General features: G+C 32.3%; 1 protein-coding gene across 2 annotated transcripts in view; it reads right to left on the bottom strand.

The window, feature by feature from the left end:
* Positions 1–23,374, bottom strand: part of PCDH17 (protocadherin 17) — a 105,240-nt gene that overhangs the window by 53,291 nt on the left and 28,575 nt on the right. For both annotated transcript variants that reach the window (XM_082602287.1, XM_082602288.1), the window contains exons 2-3: positions 16,176–16,234; positions 15,870–16,042 (exon numbers count right to left, since the gene is read on the bottom strand). In XM_082602287.1, coding sequence (XP_082458413.1) covers positions 15,870–16,042; positions 16,176–16,234 — 232 coding nt within the window. The remainder of the gene's footprint in view (positions 1–15,869; positions 16,043–16,175; positions 16,235–23,374) is intronic.

Here is a 23,374-nt window from a genome sequence, read left to right as displayed (position 1 = left end):
GATTATGGCTTTTTAAAAAGTTGCTTCTTTTATTCTCTTCAACATTCAACAGTTTTTAAATGATGGTTAATAAAATATTGTCATGTGAACACAGAAATAATTAGGTTGTTAATGGGTTTTGAATACTCTTGTGTTAATAAATCTATGTGAAAATGCATTATTATATATTGTTGATATATTTTGTAATTTCAAGGACAAGTCTCTAGTAACCTGGTACAATTTCCAGGCACAATTACAATACACTGGAGAAGTTAATGATATTCTAGTGGATATAGGCTAAGTGTAATGAGGGGGAAGGGTAAGCTGTGACAAAGTGAAAGAGAGGCATGGACATATATACAGTACCAAACGCAAGGTAGATAGATAGTGGGAAGCAGCCGCATAGCACAGGGAGATCAGCTCGGTGCTTTGTGACCGCCTGGAGGGGTGGGATAGGGAGGGTGGGAGGGAGGGAGACGCAAGAGGGAAGGGATGTGGGAACAGATGTATATGTATGACTGATTCACTTTGTTATAATGCAGAAACTAATTTAAAAAATTCAAAAAAAAATTAAGCTATTGTCATTCAAATTTTGAAAATATATATACAAATATATAAACTCATGTATGTTTTCATATAAATATGTGTGGGTATAAAACAGAAAATAAATTTAATGATCAAAATATAGAAAGTCAGAGTTATGTCTCACAAAAACAAATCTAGTAGGAGATGTATTTCCTAACCTCTGGAGTTTTATGTAGCCTAGTTTTTTTTTTTTTTTTTTTTTTTTTATCTCAATATGTTATAGAAGAAAAGAGGGAGCAAAAACATAGCACTGGTGTTCTCAGTAAAATTCAAGGAAGAAACCTGGAAAGCTTTGGCTTCTGGAGTGTTCGTTCTTTAACCTTTATTATTTTAAATATATGTTCTTCTTAAAGTATAAACTCAAGGGGATCTCACATCATGCCCTGAAGTAGTACACTTATCCTTCTTTTTAGTAGCTATTCAATGTATGAGTACTTTCAGTTATTCCTTTACTTAGTATTGTCTATTTTCACTTTTGGCAAAGCTTTCATTTTCATTATTATTTTTATCACACCTCTATTACTTTAGATGGACTTATGTAAATTGACAATTTAAAAAATCAGTACATATATGTGGCCAACAGTATCAGTATTTCACAAATAAATGAACACTATTTGCTGGGATTCAAGTCTAATTATTTTATTGCAAATGTAGCTCTGGGCCCAGTAATATGAAGGACACTTCTGAGCCCTCTGGAATTTTTACCTGCCTCATCTAAGTTTCTGTTTTTGAATTTACTCACAAGATAAGCTTTCATTTTACTGATTTCTCTCCTGTGTTTCAAAGTAGCAATTTGCTTTACTATCTTCCTTAACATGTCAGTTTATCTACTTGCTCTAATTTTTCTATATATAGTACAATATTAATAAAGGACATTCAAAAGCTAACCCAAATTTACCCGTCTTTCCCTCAATATTACAATATGTTTTGAGTGCCTGCAGTCAGATATTTCAAATACAGCAATCATATGTTTCAAATAGATTGTACTCACTTTTTTCATTTCTCTTTTCACCCATTCCTATTGCACCATGTACTTTGCCTGCTGCTTTAGCCAGCCAATACTACTAAATAGCCCAACCATATTGTTAAGACATGATGGAAGTTTTTAACATTGAAAAATTTGTTGACTATCTCTTACTCCCTACCCAGGTGTTAGGAACTTTATTCTCCAAATATTTTCATCTCAATGACTCCCTCTTATTTTCACTATCACTTAGACCAGTTACAAACTTGTTCCTTCTCATGTGGCCATTGCTACTGTGAAAAAATGAAAAGACCAATGAAATTAGAAGCAGATCTCTAGGCTAAAATTTTGGCTCGGCCACATAAAAGTTCGATGACCTTAGATTGGTCATTTCTTCTATTCAAAGTGGAAATGGCAATGCCTATCTTATAAAATTATTTAAAATTGTGCATGGTAAATGAGATGATTCAATTTAAATGTGCATAATTCAATTACTGGAAGTCATTAACTGTTTGTTGGATTTGTTTCTAACTATAGAAGAACTGGCTTCTCTAAAGATTAATTCAATATCATGTTATCTATCAGATCAAGATCCTTTAACATTTATCCAATGACTTCGAGTTCCCTAAAATCTTCTTCTTAATCTGTATTTTTAATCCTTGATAAACCTTTTTTTTAAAAAAACCAAACATTGGGAATACATTGGAGAATAAAAGTATCTCCATCACACACAGAGCATGCAGATTCTTGAGGGAGACAAGTTAATACAAAGAAAGCTTTCCATACTAGAAGCCTCTTTCTTGAGTAAGAAAAGAAGACTTCCATGGCTGGTGTATAGTGAGCAGTGAAACAAAGAAGTAGACTTGGCTCGTGGTAACAATAGGACTTAATGGCACATGCTGGGATGAGGAAGAGAAGGGAAATAAGAGGAGTTCCTTTGTTTCTGACTGGAGTGACTAGGTAGATGGTGGTACCAATAGCTGGAATTAGAAGGGCTGGTTGGGAGGGCTTGAGAAAGTAGAAAAAAAATGTGTTGGCAGTTTTGGGGTGGAAAAAAAAAGAGGTAAATTGAATTTATTAAAGTTTTTTTTGCTCCATTTTAATTGAACAAAAACTTTGATCAAATACTTGGAGAACTGTGACATTTCTTAAGCATACATACGGACTACAGTGTATTACAAAATGTAGATTATGAATAAAGTGGAATTAAATCTGTGTATATAACATAACTCTAAGCAGTCTATCATAGGTTTAAAAGTAAACTAATGTTAGAGCTTAATACAGACAGCATTTAAAAAACAAAATGTCTTTTATTTATTACTCAAAAATAGCAAAAGTACCTTTTTATCAAACTTAATGGAAATGAATGGTGATATAGAACATATATCTAGAACTATTTTGTTATATTCTGTGTTTAACAGTGATTACACATTAATAAAATGACCCTCACATATGAAGGTGACTTTTATAAGTATATGGAAATTAAAGTATTTTCCAATTGGTATCAACATGTTAGCATGGCAAGTTTTGTGTCTAGGTTAACTGCACAATATGTAGCAATGAAATAAAGGTTACTTGGGGTAAAGGCAAATCATCTCTATATGGATCAAAAAACAATAGTCTCAGTATTAGATACTGCTGCAGAGGAAGTCACAAAGATAATAATAATAAAATAATGGCAATGAGATGACTATATATGGTACTGAAGAACTGTTCATAACTCTATTCACTTAGGCATAAATAATCACATTCAACTCTAATTTCAACCCTATTTTCAATTTAGAAATATTAGTATAACTTCCCTGTGAACTCTCCTTTGCACATTGTTATTGAAGACTGTAAATAAGGAAATGGAACTACAATGAAGAGAGCACAGTCATGGCATCAGGCAGACAACTGCTACACCACTGAGGGCCTAGACTATGGGCAAGATACATCAGTTCTTTATGCTCAGGTTTTTCACTTATTAAAGATAACAGTCATCTCCTCAGCTTGCCATGAGGACAAACTTGCTTAAAGATGCTAGGTGTGGTACTTGACATAAAGTGGCTGTTCAATTTTTTTTTTCTTTTTAATTGCCTGTAACTATTAGCTGTTCTTTTGTTATCTGATTGAATAAGTCCACACGGTTTGTTATATATTTATAATCTTTTAAGGGTTTCATTAGGATTCATGTTTAAGGTAGGGTTTTCAGCTCTGCTGTAAATAAAAATGAAAGAGAAAATCAACTTTGATCATACTTGACAAATACAAATAGATGGTACTTTGAACTAAGTAATCTTTCTTTTGGGTTACATTTATTGCTCAGAATGATTTCAATAAAAACTCTTGGGCTCAGCAATTAAATTACATTATAATATACAAAAAATGGAAAATATTAAACACACCACTGTCCTTTTGAAATTTGATGAATGATCAGTCTTGGCCATTGGGCTCCTTTGATTTCCAGTGCTCCTATGATATATTATTAATTGAATCTTCTAAAACAAAATTCTGATCAGTTAGCTGCACTCAAAATAAAGTTTTTAATGGCCTATATAATCAGATTCAAACTTCTTAGTATGGAATTTAAGGTATTTCATAATCTGACCCTAGTCCATTTATTTGGTCCAATTTCTCTCCATTATAACTCTACACGTCATACTCCAATAAAAATATCCATACTTATTTGTTACTCCTGGATCATGCTATGACTTGTCATATCTCTAGCATGATCTTGGATCATGCTATTATCCCAGCTTCAAATACTCAATTAATCTGTGTCCTGTAAGTCCTACTCTACTTTCAAGACCCTATTAAAGGCACATTTAATTCATGAAGTAATTTTTTATTCATTTCTCTAGCAGAATTTTATTTGTTACATATATTACAGTATTTAACAAATGGAACTATAGCTAGATGGATAGAGGAATGACAGTTTCAAAAACCAAACACCTTGAAGGCAGAGTCATATACGTGGGTACTGAAATAATATGCATTGAATTAATTTATTCATATTTTAATGGTAATGAGAGTCACTCCTGAGCAAGAGTCACAGTACACTCCATGAGTAAAAAAAAAAAAAAAATCACATATATTTACTTAAGATTCAAACTATTTTCTATTGTTTTCCAACAGTGTGGAGTAATACCTATGTAAATCATGAAGTCATTCTGCATGCATTAAAATTTTCTGAAGTTTTCTTGTCATCCTTCTTTTAAATATCTTAAAAAGTGTTAGCCTGGAGGGGAAAAAGTTCAGATGTCTATATAAAGGACATTATGTAATAAATGTAGTAATTAAAATTGGAAGGAAATGGCCCGGGACAAAAGCAAAACAAAATTTCATCCCTCAGTATGAATATTCAAAACCTCAAAAAAAATAAAATCCAGGGCAGATGAATCAATCTCCATGAAATATGTATATTGTTTCAAAAATATACCCTGTATCAGAGGTGGGAGTTCATTTGTTACCTGACTGCAAATCCCAAAAGTACTACTCAAATGTTCTTATGACATGATTTAAACATTTAAATGTTCCAGGATGAAACATTTGAGTGATCTTCCCAAAGTAAATATTTATCACATTAAAATGATTACAAGGGTGATAGAATATTTTTGTCTATATTTGATTTAAGATATCCCCCACTGCAGATTTCTATTATGACTTAATAGGAAACTGGATTAAATCATTTCTCTTGTTGGTAGATAATTTTATTTTTCATCATGTTACTACTGGGTTCATCATCAGTATAACTAACTGTCAAGAATTTAAGGAAGAAAAAGCTCCAATATGCAAATTAAGTAAAAATTTTATATTTCTTGTCCATTTTGAAATCCAAAAAATTTTCAGGTCTGGAAGTTATTTTGCTATTCATGTGGTGGTAAAATTGACTTGAACTGACATGGGCTATCTATATTATTCATTTAGTCCATTTAATGTGAATATTTAGACTTTTCACTACAAAACTGATCATGTGTTTCATTGTGAGTACTGGTACAGCTCCCAGTGGGGATGTTACATAATACATGATATATGCAATACATCATCTTTCTAAAATCTGAAAAATGTTTAATTCTAGGAAACATCTATACTATAGTCCTACACATATCAGCATTAAAGACTCCTTGGGAGCTATAAAATTGAAAAGTACAAGAGGAGTTAATTTAAATATGTTAATGTATTTGGTTTGATACATTATATGTTCCTATTTCTTATTTTTTTAACAAATATAAATATGAAATAATAGCCGTATCTGTTTTTGACAGGTGTTCATCTTGCAATAGATTATCTTGATAATTGTATGAGCTCCTCTGGCTTTTCACAAATCTGAGTGTCATTTATATAATACATGTTTTTTTGTGAAATAATGAGATTGATGAAATTTGCTTTCCATTTTATAGAGAAGATCAGAATCACCTACAACTATTTTTCCCTTTGTCTCCATATCATTGTTTATCTTTTCAAATTTATTTCTCCTTTCTTTCTTTACAGAAAAAGTTTATCTTCACTTTAAAGCTAGCATCCCCATTATACTGAAATAACATCTATCTCATCCAATCCTTCAATAATTCCTCTAGGTGGATCATTTACCTCAGTATATTGATACTGAGCTACCTTGAATAATTAAAGCATTTTCCATCTGTAATACCACCTTCTTTAGCTACTTTCCCCCTCCCTTTCTTTCTCTTATTCATAAAGAGAGTTTTAACATAAGAGGAAATAATTTGCAATTCACCAATGGAAATCACATTGCTGAACTTTCCTGGTGGTTCACTGGTTAAGAATCCACCTGCCAGTGCAGGGGACACGGGTTTGAGCCTTGGTCCGGGAAGATCCCACATGCCACGGAGTAACTAAGCCTATGTGCCACAACTACTGAGCCTGTGCCTACAACCCGTGAGCCACAACTACTGAGCCCACAAGCCACAACTCCTGAAGCCCACACGCTTAGAGCCTGTGCTCCACAACAAGAGAAGTCAATGCAATGAGAAGCCTGCTCACCACAACAAAGAGTAGTCCCTGATCACCACAACTAGAGAAAGCCCACATACAGCAAAGAAGACCCAATGCAACCAAAAATAAATAAATAGATTTATTTAAAAAAATTGATTCCAAGTAAACGTTCCTTTTTTTGAAGTAGTGAGCTCTGGAAGTTTTTAATGCCAGTGATGCCAGATCACATATTTGGGACTGTCCTCAGAACTAGTTTGTGAACCATAAAAGAAAACCAAGCTCAGTATCATTTTGTTTTAAATAAAAACAGAGTTGTCCAGATTGATTTAATGAATTGATTTAATTTGGCTCTCAATTATGTTGTCTGGAAATGAAATCTAAAAACTCTTGGTTTCAGTCAAATACTTCATCTAGTTGGTCTCCATATTTTGGATTGTCACACAACATACTGATTATGTCTCATTCAGATTGAACAATTGTTGAACTTTTCTCCTTTCCAACTTCTTACTGTTGTGTTCTGAAGGATTCTGTCCTCTATTCTCTTTTCTCCCAATAATCTCTGTCATCAGTTTACTTTAAGTATGATCCCATATCAATGGCTTCTATGTTTATATCCCCTACCTCTCCTCCCAGTACCAAACTGTAATTTTCAGTTGGCTCTTCTGTTACTCATCTAAACTCTTTTTACTTCCCAAATGTTTTCCCCATGATGACCTCACCCTGTTTTTACCATTTAGTAAATTGAACTCAGTTATCCAAATCACAATCCTAATGTTTATCACGGAAAGTTTTATACTACCTTACTGCTTCCTGAAAGTTTTCTCAAAGATCTGGTTAACTGAAGTTTTTTGCTTGTTTGTTTGTTTTTTCCCCTGCATCCTTGAATGGTAAATTTCTTTATTAAATCGATTCCTATGTAGAAATAAGCATTGGTCATTTAGAGAAAATGCTAAAAGTTTCAAATATTTATGTGTTCATTTAATATATGTGGTCTATATTACATAAAATCTTACTTAAATGCATTAAAATGCATTAAATAATTCAAGTTCTATTAAATTTACTTGGGCATCAAATGATTTTTTTCTAAGCAATTCATTAGAATCATAAAAGTAGTGGTGTGTATTAAAATAAGTTTTTAATTTTTCACTTTGTTCCATTCCTACTACCTCTTCACCACTCTAAGCCTCATTTTGCCTGCCATGTATTACTTGCCCAGCTTCCTAATTGTATTCCTATCTCCCAAGACATTGTCATAAAAATCATCCCTTTAAAATGAAAGTTTGAACTGCCACCTCCTGAACCTTCAAGGGCTGCCTCTCAGTGGTCCCATCATTGGGCTTCTACTTACCTCCCCAGTCCCTACCTTCCATTCCCACTCTCACATATCACTACTCACATGAGTCTAACAGTAGCTTGCCATGCACTGCTTCCTTTCACCTATGTTTCTGAGAGTGGCCATCATCTTCCCTCTCCCAACTTCACTCGGCCAACTAAGCCAAACATTTTTTGAAGGGTCAGCTCAGATGTGTTCTTCTCCAAGAATGTTCTTTAAGCCTCCAAATCTGAGCCGGGCTTCCATTCTCCTGACTCCATTAATACTCAGGACATATCTCTCTCTCACTGAACCAAACTCATGGTTTTTATGTCAAATTCACTTAATACAGTGTGAGCTTCTTGAGGACCCAGCCTGCGCTTTAGTGCATCTTTGTATCCCGGGCACAGTCATTTATTAGAAGAAAAATTAAGTGATTGAATAAATGAATGAATGACTGAAAATCTCTCTTGGCACCACCATTCCTCAGCACACTAAGAAAGTATCAAGGACCCACAGGTAGTAGAGGTATAGATACTGTGTCCAGATTGAAGAAATATTTACATCCTAGTGCTTAGTGACAAACAATCCAGTAGTGTCAGTGTCTAACTTCTGGAATGATACATTTAATTGACCTTTTGGAGGTTTTATTCAATATATATTACATATATGAATATGTGAAATACTTATTCAATATATATGAAAGAATCAAGAATGAAGCTCTAAAGCTTGGCAGTTGACATCTTCAAATTAATAAGGAAAAGAAGTGTGATGATAAATCTGAAGTACTTGTTCAGAGGCTTCGAGGTCTCTATTAATGTGTCACAGAAATTACACAGAAGGATGGAAAGGGCTCTAGACAGAAAATAATAAACCTGGAACTAGTGCTACCTCTGTCACTAACTTGAAGACCCCATGGAAATCACTTAATCTGTTTTCTTATCTATACAATAGGGGAATTATACTTCAAGGATTCTTACCCTAACGTTTTGTAATACGGCTTTCAAAAGAATAGAGAACCTGTAATATTAGACATGCTATTAAAGTGAAATAACAGGAAATTGCTGGGAGAAGTTTTAGACCTAATAACATTATTTTCTTACAATTCTTAATTAACGGATGAGCTGATAAATATTTTATATTTTTTTAGAATTTGTGGACACACTCCTGCTTTCATAAAAAAATGTATGTAATATTAGTATAGAATTTTATTTATAAAAATGAAAAAAATAGTCATTATCTATATTAAAAAAAACACAAAAAGTAAAATCCTCTGGTTGTTTGGGAATATTTGAGAGAGTGTGTAATTCTAAGGCTGGGGAGGGTTCCCCTGCCCCAAGTATAAGGCAAAATGAGTGTCAAAAGTTTGGGAAATACTGTTCCAGCATTTCCTAATTGGAATGTTTCAGGAAAAGTCATTGCTGTGCTTACTAAAAGCAAGAGAATCTCAAAATCACAGTGAGTCTATAGTAAATCATGCAATACTTGTTAGAGAGGCTTTACGATGAGCAACAAATGGGAGGGTGATAAAATCTCTCTATTTTCATGATACCAGATGCTGGATTCTGGAAGCAGATGTTTGCACATGAGAAAAAGAGATGTCATTGAAACTTTTAAAGTTAGGTGAACTGTGGGGTGGTTGCAAAACCTGGTAAGCAAAAACAAAGTGAAACTGCTCACAGTTTGAGAAATATTTTGTCTAGTAAAATGTAAGGCCAGATGAATTGGGAAGGCCCTAAAAGATAGCACAGGGAGGTGATAAAATTGATATTGCCCTGCTCTTGGATAGATGCAGCCTAATAAAAACTTACAGGACTTGAAAATAATATGAATTTTTGGCAAATAATACAATTTGTTAAATACCACATATGCAAATCATAAAGCAGCAGTGCTTCTAAAAATTTGTAAATGATTCCTCTCTGGCATTAAATATTCAAAGTTCCTTCCCACCCTCAATATATGGCAGTAATTTCCCATTTCCTTCCTAAGACAAATTTCCTATTAATAAGTTTATAGCAACATTTCTTTTAAAAATGATTTTCATAGATCGCCAGATGGCTGCTGGGAGGATGGACACAGTCACCACCTTCATGTTCTTGCTTCCGCAGAAGTGGATTTGCTGTTGCCTGTAACAGGTAGGCCTAGGAAAAGACACTGCTTGATTGGAAGGTTCAGACTGCAATAACCATAATGCAGAAGAGAAAACAGAACAAAATCTTGAGAATATAAAAGTACTATGCTAGTACTTTTCTTCTTTTTTTCTTTTTTTTTTTTTTTCGGTATGCGGGCCTCTCACTGTTGTGGCCTCTCCCACAGCGGAGCACAGGCTCCAGACATGCAGGCTCAGCAGCCATGGCTCACGGGCCCAGCCACTCCGCGGCACGTAGTGTCCTCCCAGTGTGTCACCTGCATCGGCAGGCGGACTATCAACCACTGAGCCAGCAGGGAAGCCCTATGCTAGTACTTTTCTATTCAGGGTCAGTTCTAGGGGAAATTGAAAGTTAGGTCAAGTTTGTGTTCAGCATCCCATCTCTCTGTCTCAATAACCTCCTTCCAAATCCTAAATGTGTGGCTCCATCCTCACTTCAGTGGACAAGGACCTCAACTTATATTCTCCCATTTCCTTACTATTGCTTTCATAAATATCTCCTTCATGTAAAGTATAGGTTGTACAAACATTAAACTGTTTTCCTTTCACATAATTAGAAATATGGTGAAATTGCATTCATTATGCAGTGAATTAGGGAGGAAAATTAGAATAAGTGGAGGTCAGAGCCTTGCCATACTCTGAATTCCTATAACAAATACTAAAATCCTTCCAACTAGCCTAATCCTGTTTTGAATATGGGGCCCACAAGCAAAATTCAAACACTGACTTAAAGAAAAAAAGGAACGACAGCAAAAAACAATTCTTTAGCTTTAGTTTTTGTAGTTTTCTAGAATGTCCTCTGGGAAGAGGGAAGGCAACCCTTAAAAACACAATTTAGTTTTAAAACTGAATTCACTGGAGAAAACCTAGCTTATTTGTTATTTCTATTATTCTCAACTTTCTATTGATTATATTTTATTAGATTTTAATCAGTGATTCCATTGTGAAATATTTTGAACCCAGAATGTAATTTAAGAAGTCAGATTTTTCTAGCAGTAGAGAGAATGGGGGAGGCACAGAATTGAATAGAATAAAACAAATTATAAGGCAATTAAATAAGATGAGAACTGAAAAATAATTTGACTGGAGCAACTCCTGAGGCTCAGAAATGTCCTGGAATCCAGTCACTAGGGAAGGGACCAATATCTGGACCCCATGGGGCATTACATCCTGTGTTGGTGAGCTTCCAGTGCAATCGCTAGCACAGGCCATGAGTACTCACAATGTACAATGCTACCCCACTAGCTTCAGAGTTCAATTCAAAGACTTAGTTTCAGTTAATTATAAAGATATCAGAAGACTGATTATCCTTGGAAAATTGAGAACAGTCACTCAGTTATCAATAACAAGCTCAGAAAAATTGCCAGTCAGCATTTATAAAGACTGCACATTTATTATTTGGGAATCAACAGAGACTACTGAATTTTGGGGAAAGCTTATTATGCCTTTTAAAAGAAAAAACAAAACACTTATTGCTAACAATCAAAATACTCTACAAGGTTTCTGATGGATAAAAATAAAGAAGTCAAAGTATAAATAGTATTCTGAGGTATAAAGAATAAGTTACCCGCAAAAATTTTTGAAAGAGTTTTGTTCTTTATAAAACTGTGTATAACTCTTCTTTACAGAAGTAACATTATGTATTTTATTAGTTCTTGATATAAATTAGTTTTTGTCATTCCAAAATATAAAATCAGCAGAATAAGATAAAATGTATTTTGCTCAATTTTCTGTGTCATTTTCTGATAAATAATGACTTATTAAATATATATATATATAAATATATTATATATATATTAAATATATATAAATATATATATATATATATATATATATATATATATATATATATATATATATATATATATATGCCTTTCTAGGGAATTTGCTACTATGGCACCATACACATTCCAAAACATATGGATTGTTTTACCTATTATCTCCCTCTCTCCCTCTCTCTCTCTCTCCCCACTAACCTACCTACCTACCTTTAATATTTGATGGGGAATGTATGGGGAAAAATCTAATTGACAAACAGAGAGGCAGAGCACAAAACTGAACTCAAATAGAAAAAAAAAACTAACTACGTTCTTTGAGATTTTTTTTTTTTAATCACACTGAGAGAAGCTAAAATAACCTGTTTCTATTATAGGTTTTATTAACATAAAATCCTTAAAGCTATCTTCAGCTGTAGTGCAGTACATCACACTTTCATTTAACTACTGAATCCTTTCAAATATTTTTTTTTCTAAAATAATGGGCAACACATACTAGTGCTATATATTTGGGATGATTAAACTGATAATAGCAAAAATACACAAATATCAGGAACAGAACAAATGGAAAAAAAATCTAACACCACAAAAGAGAAGAAAAACAGTAAAAATTGAGCTAATAAAATAAAATCTCAAATGGACTAAGTTATTTGCAAAGGAAAATCATTATTAGCATAGAAACTTCCATTGAAAATATGAAGACTATTTTTTAAATTGATTTTCATTTCTAAGTTGAAGTATTTTAACTTAGAAATAGTACATTATTTTTCTTAATAGAGATAATTTAAACAGGGAAAGAAGTCAATTAAACTAATATAAATATAAAATATAGTTATGCTACTGATTTTTTAATTGAAAACTATTAAGGCACTACTATAAATTTTTAGGACAAGCAAAAGACTGATAAACAGGTTTCTTTTTGTTTAGCTTTTGTTTTAATGGAAATTTATTTATGTTTTTTAGGAGATTTTTAAAGGCATTAAAAATTAGGGTTTAACATATGAAACTTGGACATGAGATAATTGTTTGAATATGGCTGTCATCTTCTTCCATCTGTAAAGAAAATTATTATTTGTAGGTGTGCATTAAATTAATTTGGAATTGGTTCTCATGATGCTTTTCAAATAAATTAACAGAGGACATTGACCAAGACAATGGCTGATTGTTTCTTCAAACATTTTAATTTTTTTTTCTGAGTAAACAATTCATGATGTGAATAGCATAAAGCATTGGTTAAGAGGGCAGACCCTGAAGGCATCCTATTTTATTTCTAATGCTGACTTCACTACTTACAGCACAGAACATTGAGAAAAATTCTTAACAACTATTAAATGTGAGAGTAACAGTAGTCAGCTATCTATAAGTGCAATGAAAACTAAATAGGATATTATGTTTTAACCACAGAATAATTCAATAATCTATTTTGATGTTTTCTCTCAAGGTTCACATACATGAACTCAAGTTTTAACTTACCCTTCAATGTTTATTTGATATCAAGTCATAGCAATGAATCAGAAAGTATATGTGAGCTAATTCTCCCATTTAGGGATAAAGTTGTACAGAAAAGACACAAATTTTGAGCATATCTAGACCTAAGATAAAATTCCAACCACTTGGCAGGTTAATAAAATTCCCATAAGCTCAGTTTTCTTACATGTAAGATAAAAATGATAGCTATCTTAGAGTTTGCAGGTTAAATATGTTAATACTGAAATGAAGTTGGCACAGTTTATGGTAAGTAGGAAAAACTCAATAAATACTAGTCTCCTCCTCTGAATCTAGATAGGTAGATAGATGGATGTATGCATAATATACATAGAAGAAAGAGAAAGAAGGAGAGAGAGAGAGAGAGAGAGAGAGAGAGAGAGAGAGGGATTATCTAGATATGGAGAGAGAACGACAGATTGGAGGTAGACAGAGAGATAGATAGGGAGATAGATGGCAGATAAAGGTAGATGAGAGAGGAGATATGAGAGAGACAGCCAAACAGAGAAAGGTCTCCCATCTCAACTAGTTACATACAGTTTCCTGAAGGCAGGCTTCAGGTCAAATTTATTTTTGATATTCCCAAAGAATCTAACTTTCCTTACATATTGAAAGCATTTAATAAATATTTATTAAATAAATGAATTAATGAATCAAATCTGTCGATCAATCAATGAAATACTCCTTCAAAATCATGTTTTAAAGTAGAAGTCAGTCTCTCTCCTATAAATTCAGAGATTACCTTCTAAGTATGGCTTTCAGATTCATAACTTTCTCATGTTTGTTAATAAAGATATGTGGAAACTACTTGTTTTACAGGAGATATATCTATTGGCATTCTCACTCATAGACTAGCAATTATTTTATGTATAATATTAATTAAAATATGTGTCAACCACATTTTCTTTTAAGAACAATAGCCACCTTTCTATGATATTACTTTTTGATATCAAAATAGGAAAGAACAGCTTTTCAGTATAAACTACATTTTCAGACATATATTTCACTTTTCTATAGGGGTCTTTTTCTCATTCCTATCAAATACATTGCTCAGTCAGTGGATGGAAAGGAATTAAAAAGTTAATAGTGAGCAGCAGGCTTTTTTAATTAGCAAATTTTCTCAGGAAGATGGGACAAAATGCAAACTCTTTACTTACTCTATGCATCTTTACAAATAGTGGCCAGTGAATTACCTGTAAATCACTTTATCACACACATAGATTAGTCTGTTAGGCTATGCACTCACATATCACGATCCAACAACCCATTACTTAAAATGTGCCTAAAATATTCATATATTATAATATTGCATAGTCAAACCCATCAAGACCACTTAACTCACTTCAGATAAACATTCAACTGTGCAGGAACTGTGAATATTAGATAAGTATTCAAACAGCTTTTGTTTAAAATAATTTTTAAAAGAATATTGCATTATTACGCAAAAAGTTGCTAAGACATATCTGGCACTTATTACTTAGAAAAGAAGGCTTTTGCGAGGTTATCCTTAAAATAAAGCCAGCATAATTCTATTTAGTGCAGAAACTTATATATATATGTATATATATGAATTTATTTCCGTATTGAATGTATGTATGTGAGTGAACTCAATTTTCAACATGAATAGAGAAATTAAAAAACATTTTATCTGCTGATGTATATGTGATAGGACTGACTGCAGTAGAGGCAAATATTTACTATCTATGAATCACCAATCATTAAATGACTTTGAAGAATAAGTAAATATGTCCATACAGCTTAAATGTAGTCTCTCATAAAAACTTAAATAAATATTAAACATATTTAAATACTATTAATATTTTGAAAACTAATATTAACTAATATATTATGCATTTGTAATTCTGAAATTCAATTTATACAACAGTTCTTTTCATTTCCTATAATTGGACATTAAAAAAAGCTTATTCACATCTAAGTCTCACACTTAAGAGTAGCTTAATTCTCTTTGGGTGAATCATTAGTAAATATTCTATTGTGCTTGAAACAATAAAAATATCAAAATTAATTTTAAAAAGCATATCAAACTAATAAATTGAAGATAGACTTTTAGAAAAAAAAATATGTATTTATGAAGAAGCATTTCTTTTTTAACTCTATAAGGGTAAACAAGTTCATGTTTATTTGATATCCAGGAAGAATTAGACATAAATCAAAAGGAGCTAGAACTCTGGCTGAGCTGTTATTTGACTCTTGAAAAACTATCTTGAAGCTAAAATCCACACTAAAAATACACCAACACTGATAAGAGCCATACAATTCCAATCGAGTTTTCATTTCACCTAAAAGCATTGAATTTATTCATCTTAATCTGTATATTAGTATATTAAAATGTGCATATCTAGCTAACATATGCTATATTTTCCTTTAATAAAATGCAAAATAGCAAAGGCTGGAAAATGTTCATAAAGATAAGTACAATCTAGTGACTTTGGCCAAGTTCTCATCTGAAGAAGATTAGAGACCAAAATCCATGGTCTTCCTTTTTCTGTGGTTACTGAGGTATTGAATAATTGCTTTTTGTCTGGGGCAACCTCAGAATTTGCTGCTTCTTTTGCTCTATCGTCCATGGTCCATTCCAAGGTGATAACTATAACTCTAGTACTATGATGTTTATAATGATTGCTTAAGCTTTACACTTTGTAAGCATTGGAAGACTTCACTCACCTTGTTCAAGTGGTTGGCTTTTAGTTGAAGTAGTTTTCATCTTGAGTGCCTCCCTAACAGACATGTCACAGCAGGAGCCTTTGTTAGTGTCTTGGTCACTGTCAGCCTGATCACTGTCCCCGTGCCCACTGTCTCTCAGGCTGGCTCTTTCTGGGTCCTTAAACGTGGAGCTACTGAAATACATATAAAGAAAAAGAAGAGAAAGTGTTGTCTCTACGAGTTTGAATCTGAAGTGTAATCTCTAGCAAAGCAATTTTGACATGAATGCAAATGGGGAAGCTGAGAAAGTTATTTAATAGGCCTTACCTTTGAACAAACTGCTGCCTGCTGCCCATGTAATTGGGCTCTGCGGGAAAATTGTCTGTCTGTGAAAGAGAAGGAAAAAAATACGTATAGTTGTACACTGGACAAATCTCCTGCAGAGCAACAAGATTTCCTAGTGGAAAAATGATTAATAATTCAAAAATTCCCTTAATCTTCAAATTTGTACATTTTAATTAAATTGGAAATTGCTGACATGTAATTATGTACTCAGAACAATTAAATGATTCCGGTCCACAAATTACCTGTTAAAGTAAACAATGAGCCTGTCATAACTGGCATTCTCTGTTAGTACCAGGATGGATAACACTGTCTGTGTTGTTTCATTACTTAGATATTAAGATTGGATATTTGTGGGAGGAGTGGAAAAATGACCTAATTTCTCCATATTAAAAGCGTGAATTATTTAATAATACTCATTTTTAAGCATAATTACATCATCTGCTGGGATTCTTTGCCCTGCTTGATATAACATCATTTAAAGTAATCCGCTCCTCAATTAAGGGATATAAGACCTTTCCTTCAAATTTTACCAGTAACAAATACAGGCATGGCACCTACGGTCATACTCATCTCTATAGTGAATCCTTATCTGCATCCCTACTATGGAAATTGTACTAAATACAAGGGAAAGGGCTGTTACTTCCTGGTTATTAAAAACAAAGTAAAATAAAAATAAGAATTAAAATGTTACTTAAAACATTGGGAGTAAAGACACTGAGAAATGAGGCTTGTTTTTGTGTTTGTTTTTGCTGCTTCCAAACTGACGTGGAGGTCTGCCAAATAGAACTGAATTCTCCTTGTACCATAGAACAGAGTCTTTTGCGAGAAAGAGAGTAGATCTTTCATAGGTTTCCCTATACTGTACATTCATACATGTTACTACTTCTTGCAGCTGACTCAGCAACAAAGCTTCTCCTGTTTTCTGCCTCACTTCATATCACACCATTGTGCTCTGAAGCAGCTATGGGTTCCTACAAGATCATCCAGCATGCAAGTATCAGTGACACAGGAGCATGAAATTCATGAATCAGAGGGACCAAGGTAAGGTTTAATGCAGAACAGTATGTATTTTCCTTATAAATAAGGCTAATTTAAACTAACAGGACTTTTTTTTATCCCATGTAATAATTTAAATTATTTGTCTTTTTTAAACTATTATTGGAAAAAAAACATGTTAAGAGTAATAGCTTAAACTACTATGTAAGTTTCACTGTCTTTTAGAAGTTGGGGGACAGGAAAAATCCTCACAAATTTCTTAATCTATAATCTTTTCTTGCTGTTGTTCAAATGACCTTTGTCAAAATAAATGCAAAGATGAAGGTAAACAAGGGAGATTAATTTCTCACTTCTAATCCACTTGAACTAGTACTTGATAGCAGACATTTTTTATTAACATGTTTTAACTAATTTCCAGATTCTGTGAAGCACCTTAATTGTTTCCATAACAAACTATCTATCTTTAAGGATAACTTTATCCTCTAGTAAAAGTAATAATGGAAACAAACACCAAGAGCAAAAATGTTTGCAAAAGAGTTTTGCCAATTTTCAAAACTAAAATTACATAGAAACTCCACATTTAAACTTAAAATCATCTAGTTCATTTTTTGAATTGGTCAAAAACATGTATCAACTCATTACTGCTGTCAGTTAAAAGCTAAGACTGAGTATCTGAGAACACTTCAGAAAAACAGAATCTGGGGTATTAAGGAACGAGTAAAATGTAAAGTGAAAGTGTAAACTCTAGTTAGAAAATATAAGGGCTATTATAAGTAATCTTGTGATTTTAATGGCTTTGATTACGGGGGACCTCATAGGATGTGGATCCCTATTCAGTTAGACACAGGGAGACCGACTGGGAAAACTTTTCTTTGCTTGTTCTAATAGGGACAGTATCTAAAAATTTTTTCATAATATCAAAATTCTGGGCAGTTCTTATAAAATAAGATACTTTAAGTTCCTATTGAGTGAAGAGCTGTTTTAAATTATATGTAAGTGTGTGTGCACACGTGTCTATGTATGTTTCTATGTATGTATCAGCGTGTTTGATGAGCACTGGGTGATGGTAATGCTACCAAATATTGTTCTGATGAAAGCAGAAAGACAATAGGAAGTTAGAAAATAAGAATTTTGGAAAGGAAAGAAAGGCAGGGAGAAAGGCAAGGGAAAAATAGAAAGGAGGAAGAGAGAAACAAAAGCGTATACAAAGGAGGAGAAATGACAGTGGAGAGTGGTAAAAACAGGCGAAAGAAAGTTGGTTTATTATTATAGAATTTCACAAAGTACAATTTTAGAAGTCTGCAAATTAATCAGTAGCAGAGTATCAAGAGTTTATTAATAATGTCTGCCAGCATTCATCCATTAAAATAGGTAGGGATGTGAGAGGCTATGTGGGTTATGATTATCATAATTAAATAGCCACTTGGCCTTTAATAAACATATGACTAATTCACTATAAAACCACACTGGTTTTAATATAGAAAATAACATTTTCATTATCCAGGCTCCAAGCATGTCTGAAAACTCATTTCAAATAATCTGAAATAAAATAACAGTATTTACATAGAAAAAAACCAGAAAATAGATGAAAAAGCTGAATGTATTACAGCATCATTTAATTTAGAAATAGAAGGGCTTTCAGCTATTTTCCAACACTGTATTCTAAAAATCAAATTCTATCTTGTACATTTATACTTCTTAACCATTAAGTCTAGAAAGAAAGTAAAACTTGAGGTCAGACACTTGTAGATTTTTAGGTCTCAGCAGAGTAATTAAAATATTCATATGAGTAATTAAAATATTCATATGAGTAATTAAAATATAACTCTTGAAAATTTTATACTTTTCCATACAAGGATAAAATTAGAATGTTTTCCTTTCAGACACAACTTGAACACAGGAACAATTAACTTTTATTTTTAAAACATATCATTTGTTTATTATTTTAAAAAATGGATCCCTGGAATTGATGGCTAGTTACAAAAAAGTTCTAAAGTGGACACTTTGAAATAAACTGTAGGATATGATTATCTTTTTAATCTATTTCACTCAGAACTATAAAAGACAAATGTTTTGCTGTTTTTTTAAATGATCATTTGCTCATAATGATCACTTAAATCTGAACTAACGATCTTATAAAACGGAATGGCCCTCCTAGTTTGATTTTTTTTGTTATTTTTTGAATGAAGATAAAAATTTAGATATTCTTTCCTTTGTTCAGAAAAGATAAACAGATAAACAAGTAATCAGGTAAACAAACACACAGTGGATAAAATCTGTATGATATGAATGGTTTCTTTGATTATTTACCTTTATGCACTTCTCTTCTAGTACTCAGCAAATTGTAGTAAATTTATAAATGATACTTGAAATCATAATTTTTATCAACAGTAGTCAATAATAAACTATTCCTAAGATGTGCCATTTTCTACTACTTGCTCATCTATTAGGACCCTCAAGAAATCATGATTATAAAAATGAGTGTCTCTGAAAAAGACCAAAAGAAAGAACCTACTGAAGCTGAACCACATTGCCTGAAATTGGGAAAGCTCTATTTGTGGAAGTAGATTAATTTGACATGACCACTTACATGTATCTAGAGAAGTTGATCTGAAAATGGATAGCAAAAAGACTCAAAATAGATTTTTTTTACTCTTAGAATAGTAAAAATAGAAAAATTTAAAATATATCCAGCATTTGACAAAACTCAACATCTATTAATGATAAAAATTCTCAGCAAATAGGAATAGAAGGAAACTTCTTCAACTGCATAAAGAGCATCTATCAAAAAAGAGTATAACTAGCATCACATTTGAAAATCTGAAAGCTTTCACCACTTCTATTCACCACTGCACTGAAAGTCCTAATATGTTCAATAAGGCAAGAAAAATAAGTGAAGGACATACAAATTGGAAAAGGAGGAAAACAAATTTTCACAATGTTATTGTATTCTCAGATAATAGTATTGTTCAAACAGAAAATAAGAAGGAATCAAGACAAACAAAAACAAACAAATAACACTTCTCAGAATGAGTAAATAAGTTAAGCAATGTTGCCATGTCCAAGGTCACCACACAAAAATCTATCATATTTCTATATACTAGCAATGAACTAGTTGGAAACTTAAATATCCAAAGCAATACATTTATAATATGTCCCTAAAAGTCAAATACATAAGCAAATAGATAATTATAAAAAATAACTACAGAATCTGTAAACTGAACATTACAGAAACTGATGGAATAAATCAAAGAATGCCTAAATAAATGGAGAGGTATATCATGTTTATGGATTGAAAAATTCAACATGGTAAAGACATCAATGTTCCTCAAATAATCTATACATGTAATATAATTCCATTCATATTCACTGCACGATTTTCTATAGCTATAGACAAGAGGACTCTAGAACTTAAAACAGAAAGAACTGTAATAGCCAAAATAATTTTGAAAAAGAAGATTGAATTTGAAGGAATCACACTACCCTATTTAAAAAAATTACTATGAAGCTACATAAATCAAGACAGTGTAGTATTGTCAATGGAAAAGACACATAGATCAATGGGACAGGAGACACTGTTCAGAAGCCCACAGAAATACGGCCAACTAATTTTTGACAAAGTTGCAGAAGGCAATTCAACAAAAATGAACACTCTGTAAAAACAAAACAAAAGCTTAAAAATTCAAAATTGACCATAGATCTAAATGAAAAACATAAAACTTTATAAGAGAACCCTGCAGAAAATCTATGTGACCTAATGTTAGGCAGAGTTCTTAGACATGATACCAAAAGTATCATTCATATGAAAAAAAAAAGGAAAAGACCAAAATTAACCCAATAATTTGGTATTTACCTTAAATAAAGGAAGAGTATGATCACACAGAGATTTGTATATGAATATTTCAAGAGCTCTCTTTGCCAAAACTGGAATCATCCCAGATATCTTTCAATAGGTGAACAGAGAGACTCTGGTACATACATACAGTGAAAAACTATTTAACAATAAAATAGTGAACTATTGAGGCTACAACTTGGATGAATCTCAGAAGCATTACATTGAGTGAAAGAAGCCAGTCTCAAAAAAAAAAAAAAAAAGCACAGTGTATGATTCCATTTATAAGATTTATCAGAAAAGCAAAAACTATTATAATAAAGAATAGATCAGATGATGCCAGGGGTTAAGGTTGACTATAGAGATATAGCATGAGGAAGCTTTTTACAGTGAAAGAACTGTCCTTGATTATGGTATTAGATTCATGAAGCTACATATGAAAAAATAACAAAAAACACAGAGCTCTACATTCCAAAAAAGGTTCATTTTACTGGGTGCTAATAAAAAGTAATTCCAAACATTCATATAAGGTGATCATCTGCATCTCATATACACTGAGGATTTTTCTATCCCACAGAGAATTATAAAACTACAAATTCTTTCATTAGTCTCAATAAAGAGTATTTCTGAACTTTGTCTTTTAAAAGTATACAGAGCCAAATTTCAAAACACTATGTAGAAATCCCATATTCATTTGTACAGACTACAAATGGATTTGAGATATAAAGCTCTATTTAGCCACACTAACAAACCCAAACAGCACTCTATAAGACAGTTGTCTTAAATATGAATTATTTAGCTCAATTTTCATATTTTTTCAAAGATGTTTTTCTTGCATACAGTTCTCATTTACCCAGCCATAAAATAGATACTTTAAATAAAGATTTCAGACTGCATTTATTGCAAAGAAGTAGCTTTTCCTTTCAATGCATGAAAAAATATGGCTATATCATGAAGAACTGGGAACCATCCTTAGAAATATTGAGTTTTTTTAATTTGGAGAATACCTCATGAAATTGATTCTACATTTGTAAGTAAGTGAATAGAATATCCTTATAAAGACTAAAGACATTGAATATGAAATTATTAGCATCTAAGATGCACCAAAGTGTATACAGAATAGTCAAAATAATTTTACAACATTGATGGTAAAATTTGGATAATACTATCTAAGTTGTGCATTTTTATATTTTATATGAGATAATATATGAAAATGTCTTAGTTATAAAATACCACTCCTGTTATAACTTTTAAATTTTTTACTTTTTTATTTTTTATTTTTTGGCTGCACCACGCAGCTTGCAGGATCAATCCCCAGGCCCCCTGCAGTAGAAGCACAGAGTCCTAACCACTGGACAACCAGGGAATTCCCACTTTAATTTTTTTTTTTTTAATCTTATAAGCAGCACTGTAAAGATCATGAAATAAAAATAACTGGATGAAAGTCTGGTAAATTGTAAAACAATACTTGAATTTCTAAAAAAATGAGAAAACTATGGGATGACAAAAACAAAGACCTCATCTTTTTGAGTCTCATTTCTAAAGAATTTCTAAGAAACATATCAGAGTACTATTCTCCAAATGTATCCCTGCAAAAGGAACAGAGAAAAATATTGTGAGCATTAGGAAACTGGATTCTATAGTTATTTTTCACCATCATAGATACTGTTTAAATAAATGTTTCTAGAATTAAATCTGTAGTTAGTGCAATAACTGTGAAAAATATATGCACAATATCTCGGCTCTATTTAACAGGATTATTTTATATTTCCCATTATAGTCATGAGACTGTCAGGAAATTTCTTATGGACAGAAAAATGTTGACAAACCAAACATCTCTGGCATTTCCAGAATCGTTGTTGTGTAAACACAGAAGACAGTAGTTTATAAACTGCTGGTATTCTTAATATTATTTTGCTTTTCTACATCTGTTTCTTTACCAAAGAGGAGAACTTTGGGACAGAGACTCAATAGGTAAATTCATTCCACAAACACACATTTAGTTCAAACCATGCACAATATAAAAATCTGGTATTCACCAACGTAAAATTCACAGTATCTGATATTCAATCAAGAATTACAAGGCATGAAGTAAACCAGGAAAACATAACCCATACCTAGGGTATGGCCCATCAATCAATAAAACCCATCAATCAATAAAAACAGACCCAGGCATGAAAAAGATGACACAATTAACCAATAAGGGCCTTAAAATCTATTAGAATTTTGAAAATATGATCAGGAATGTAAAAGCATGACCCTGAGAGTAAGTGCCTCAGATTTTGAGCCCCAAGAACTTCCCTTGCAGTACCCTAATCTTGGGCCTAAAGGTGAGAAAGAGATGGCCCAAAAG

This window comes from Mesoplodon mirus, assembly GCF_964341445.2.
Source record: "Mesoplodon mirus genome assembly, chromosome: 17".
Taxonomy (NCBI): Eukaryota; Metazoa; Chordata; class Mammalia; order Artiodactyla; family Ziphiidae; genus Mesoplodon; species Mesoplodon mirus.
The sequence above is the reverse complement of the archived record's forward strand: the minus strand, read 5'-3'. Positions and strand labels throughout refer to the sequence as shown.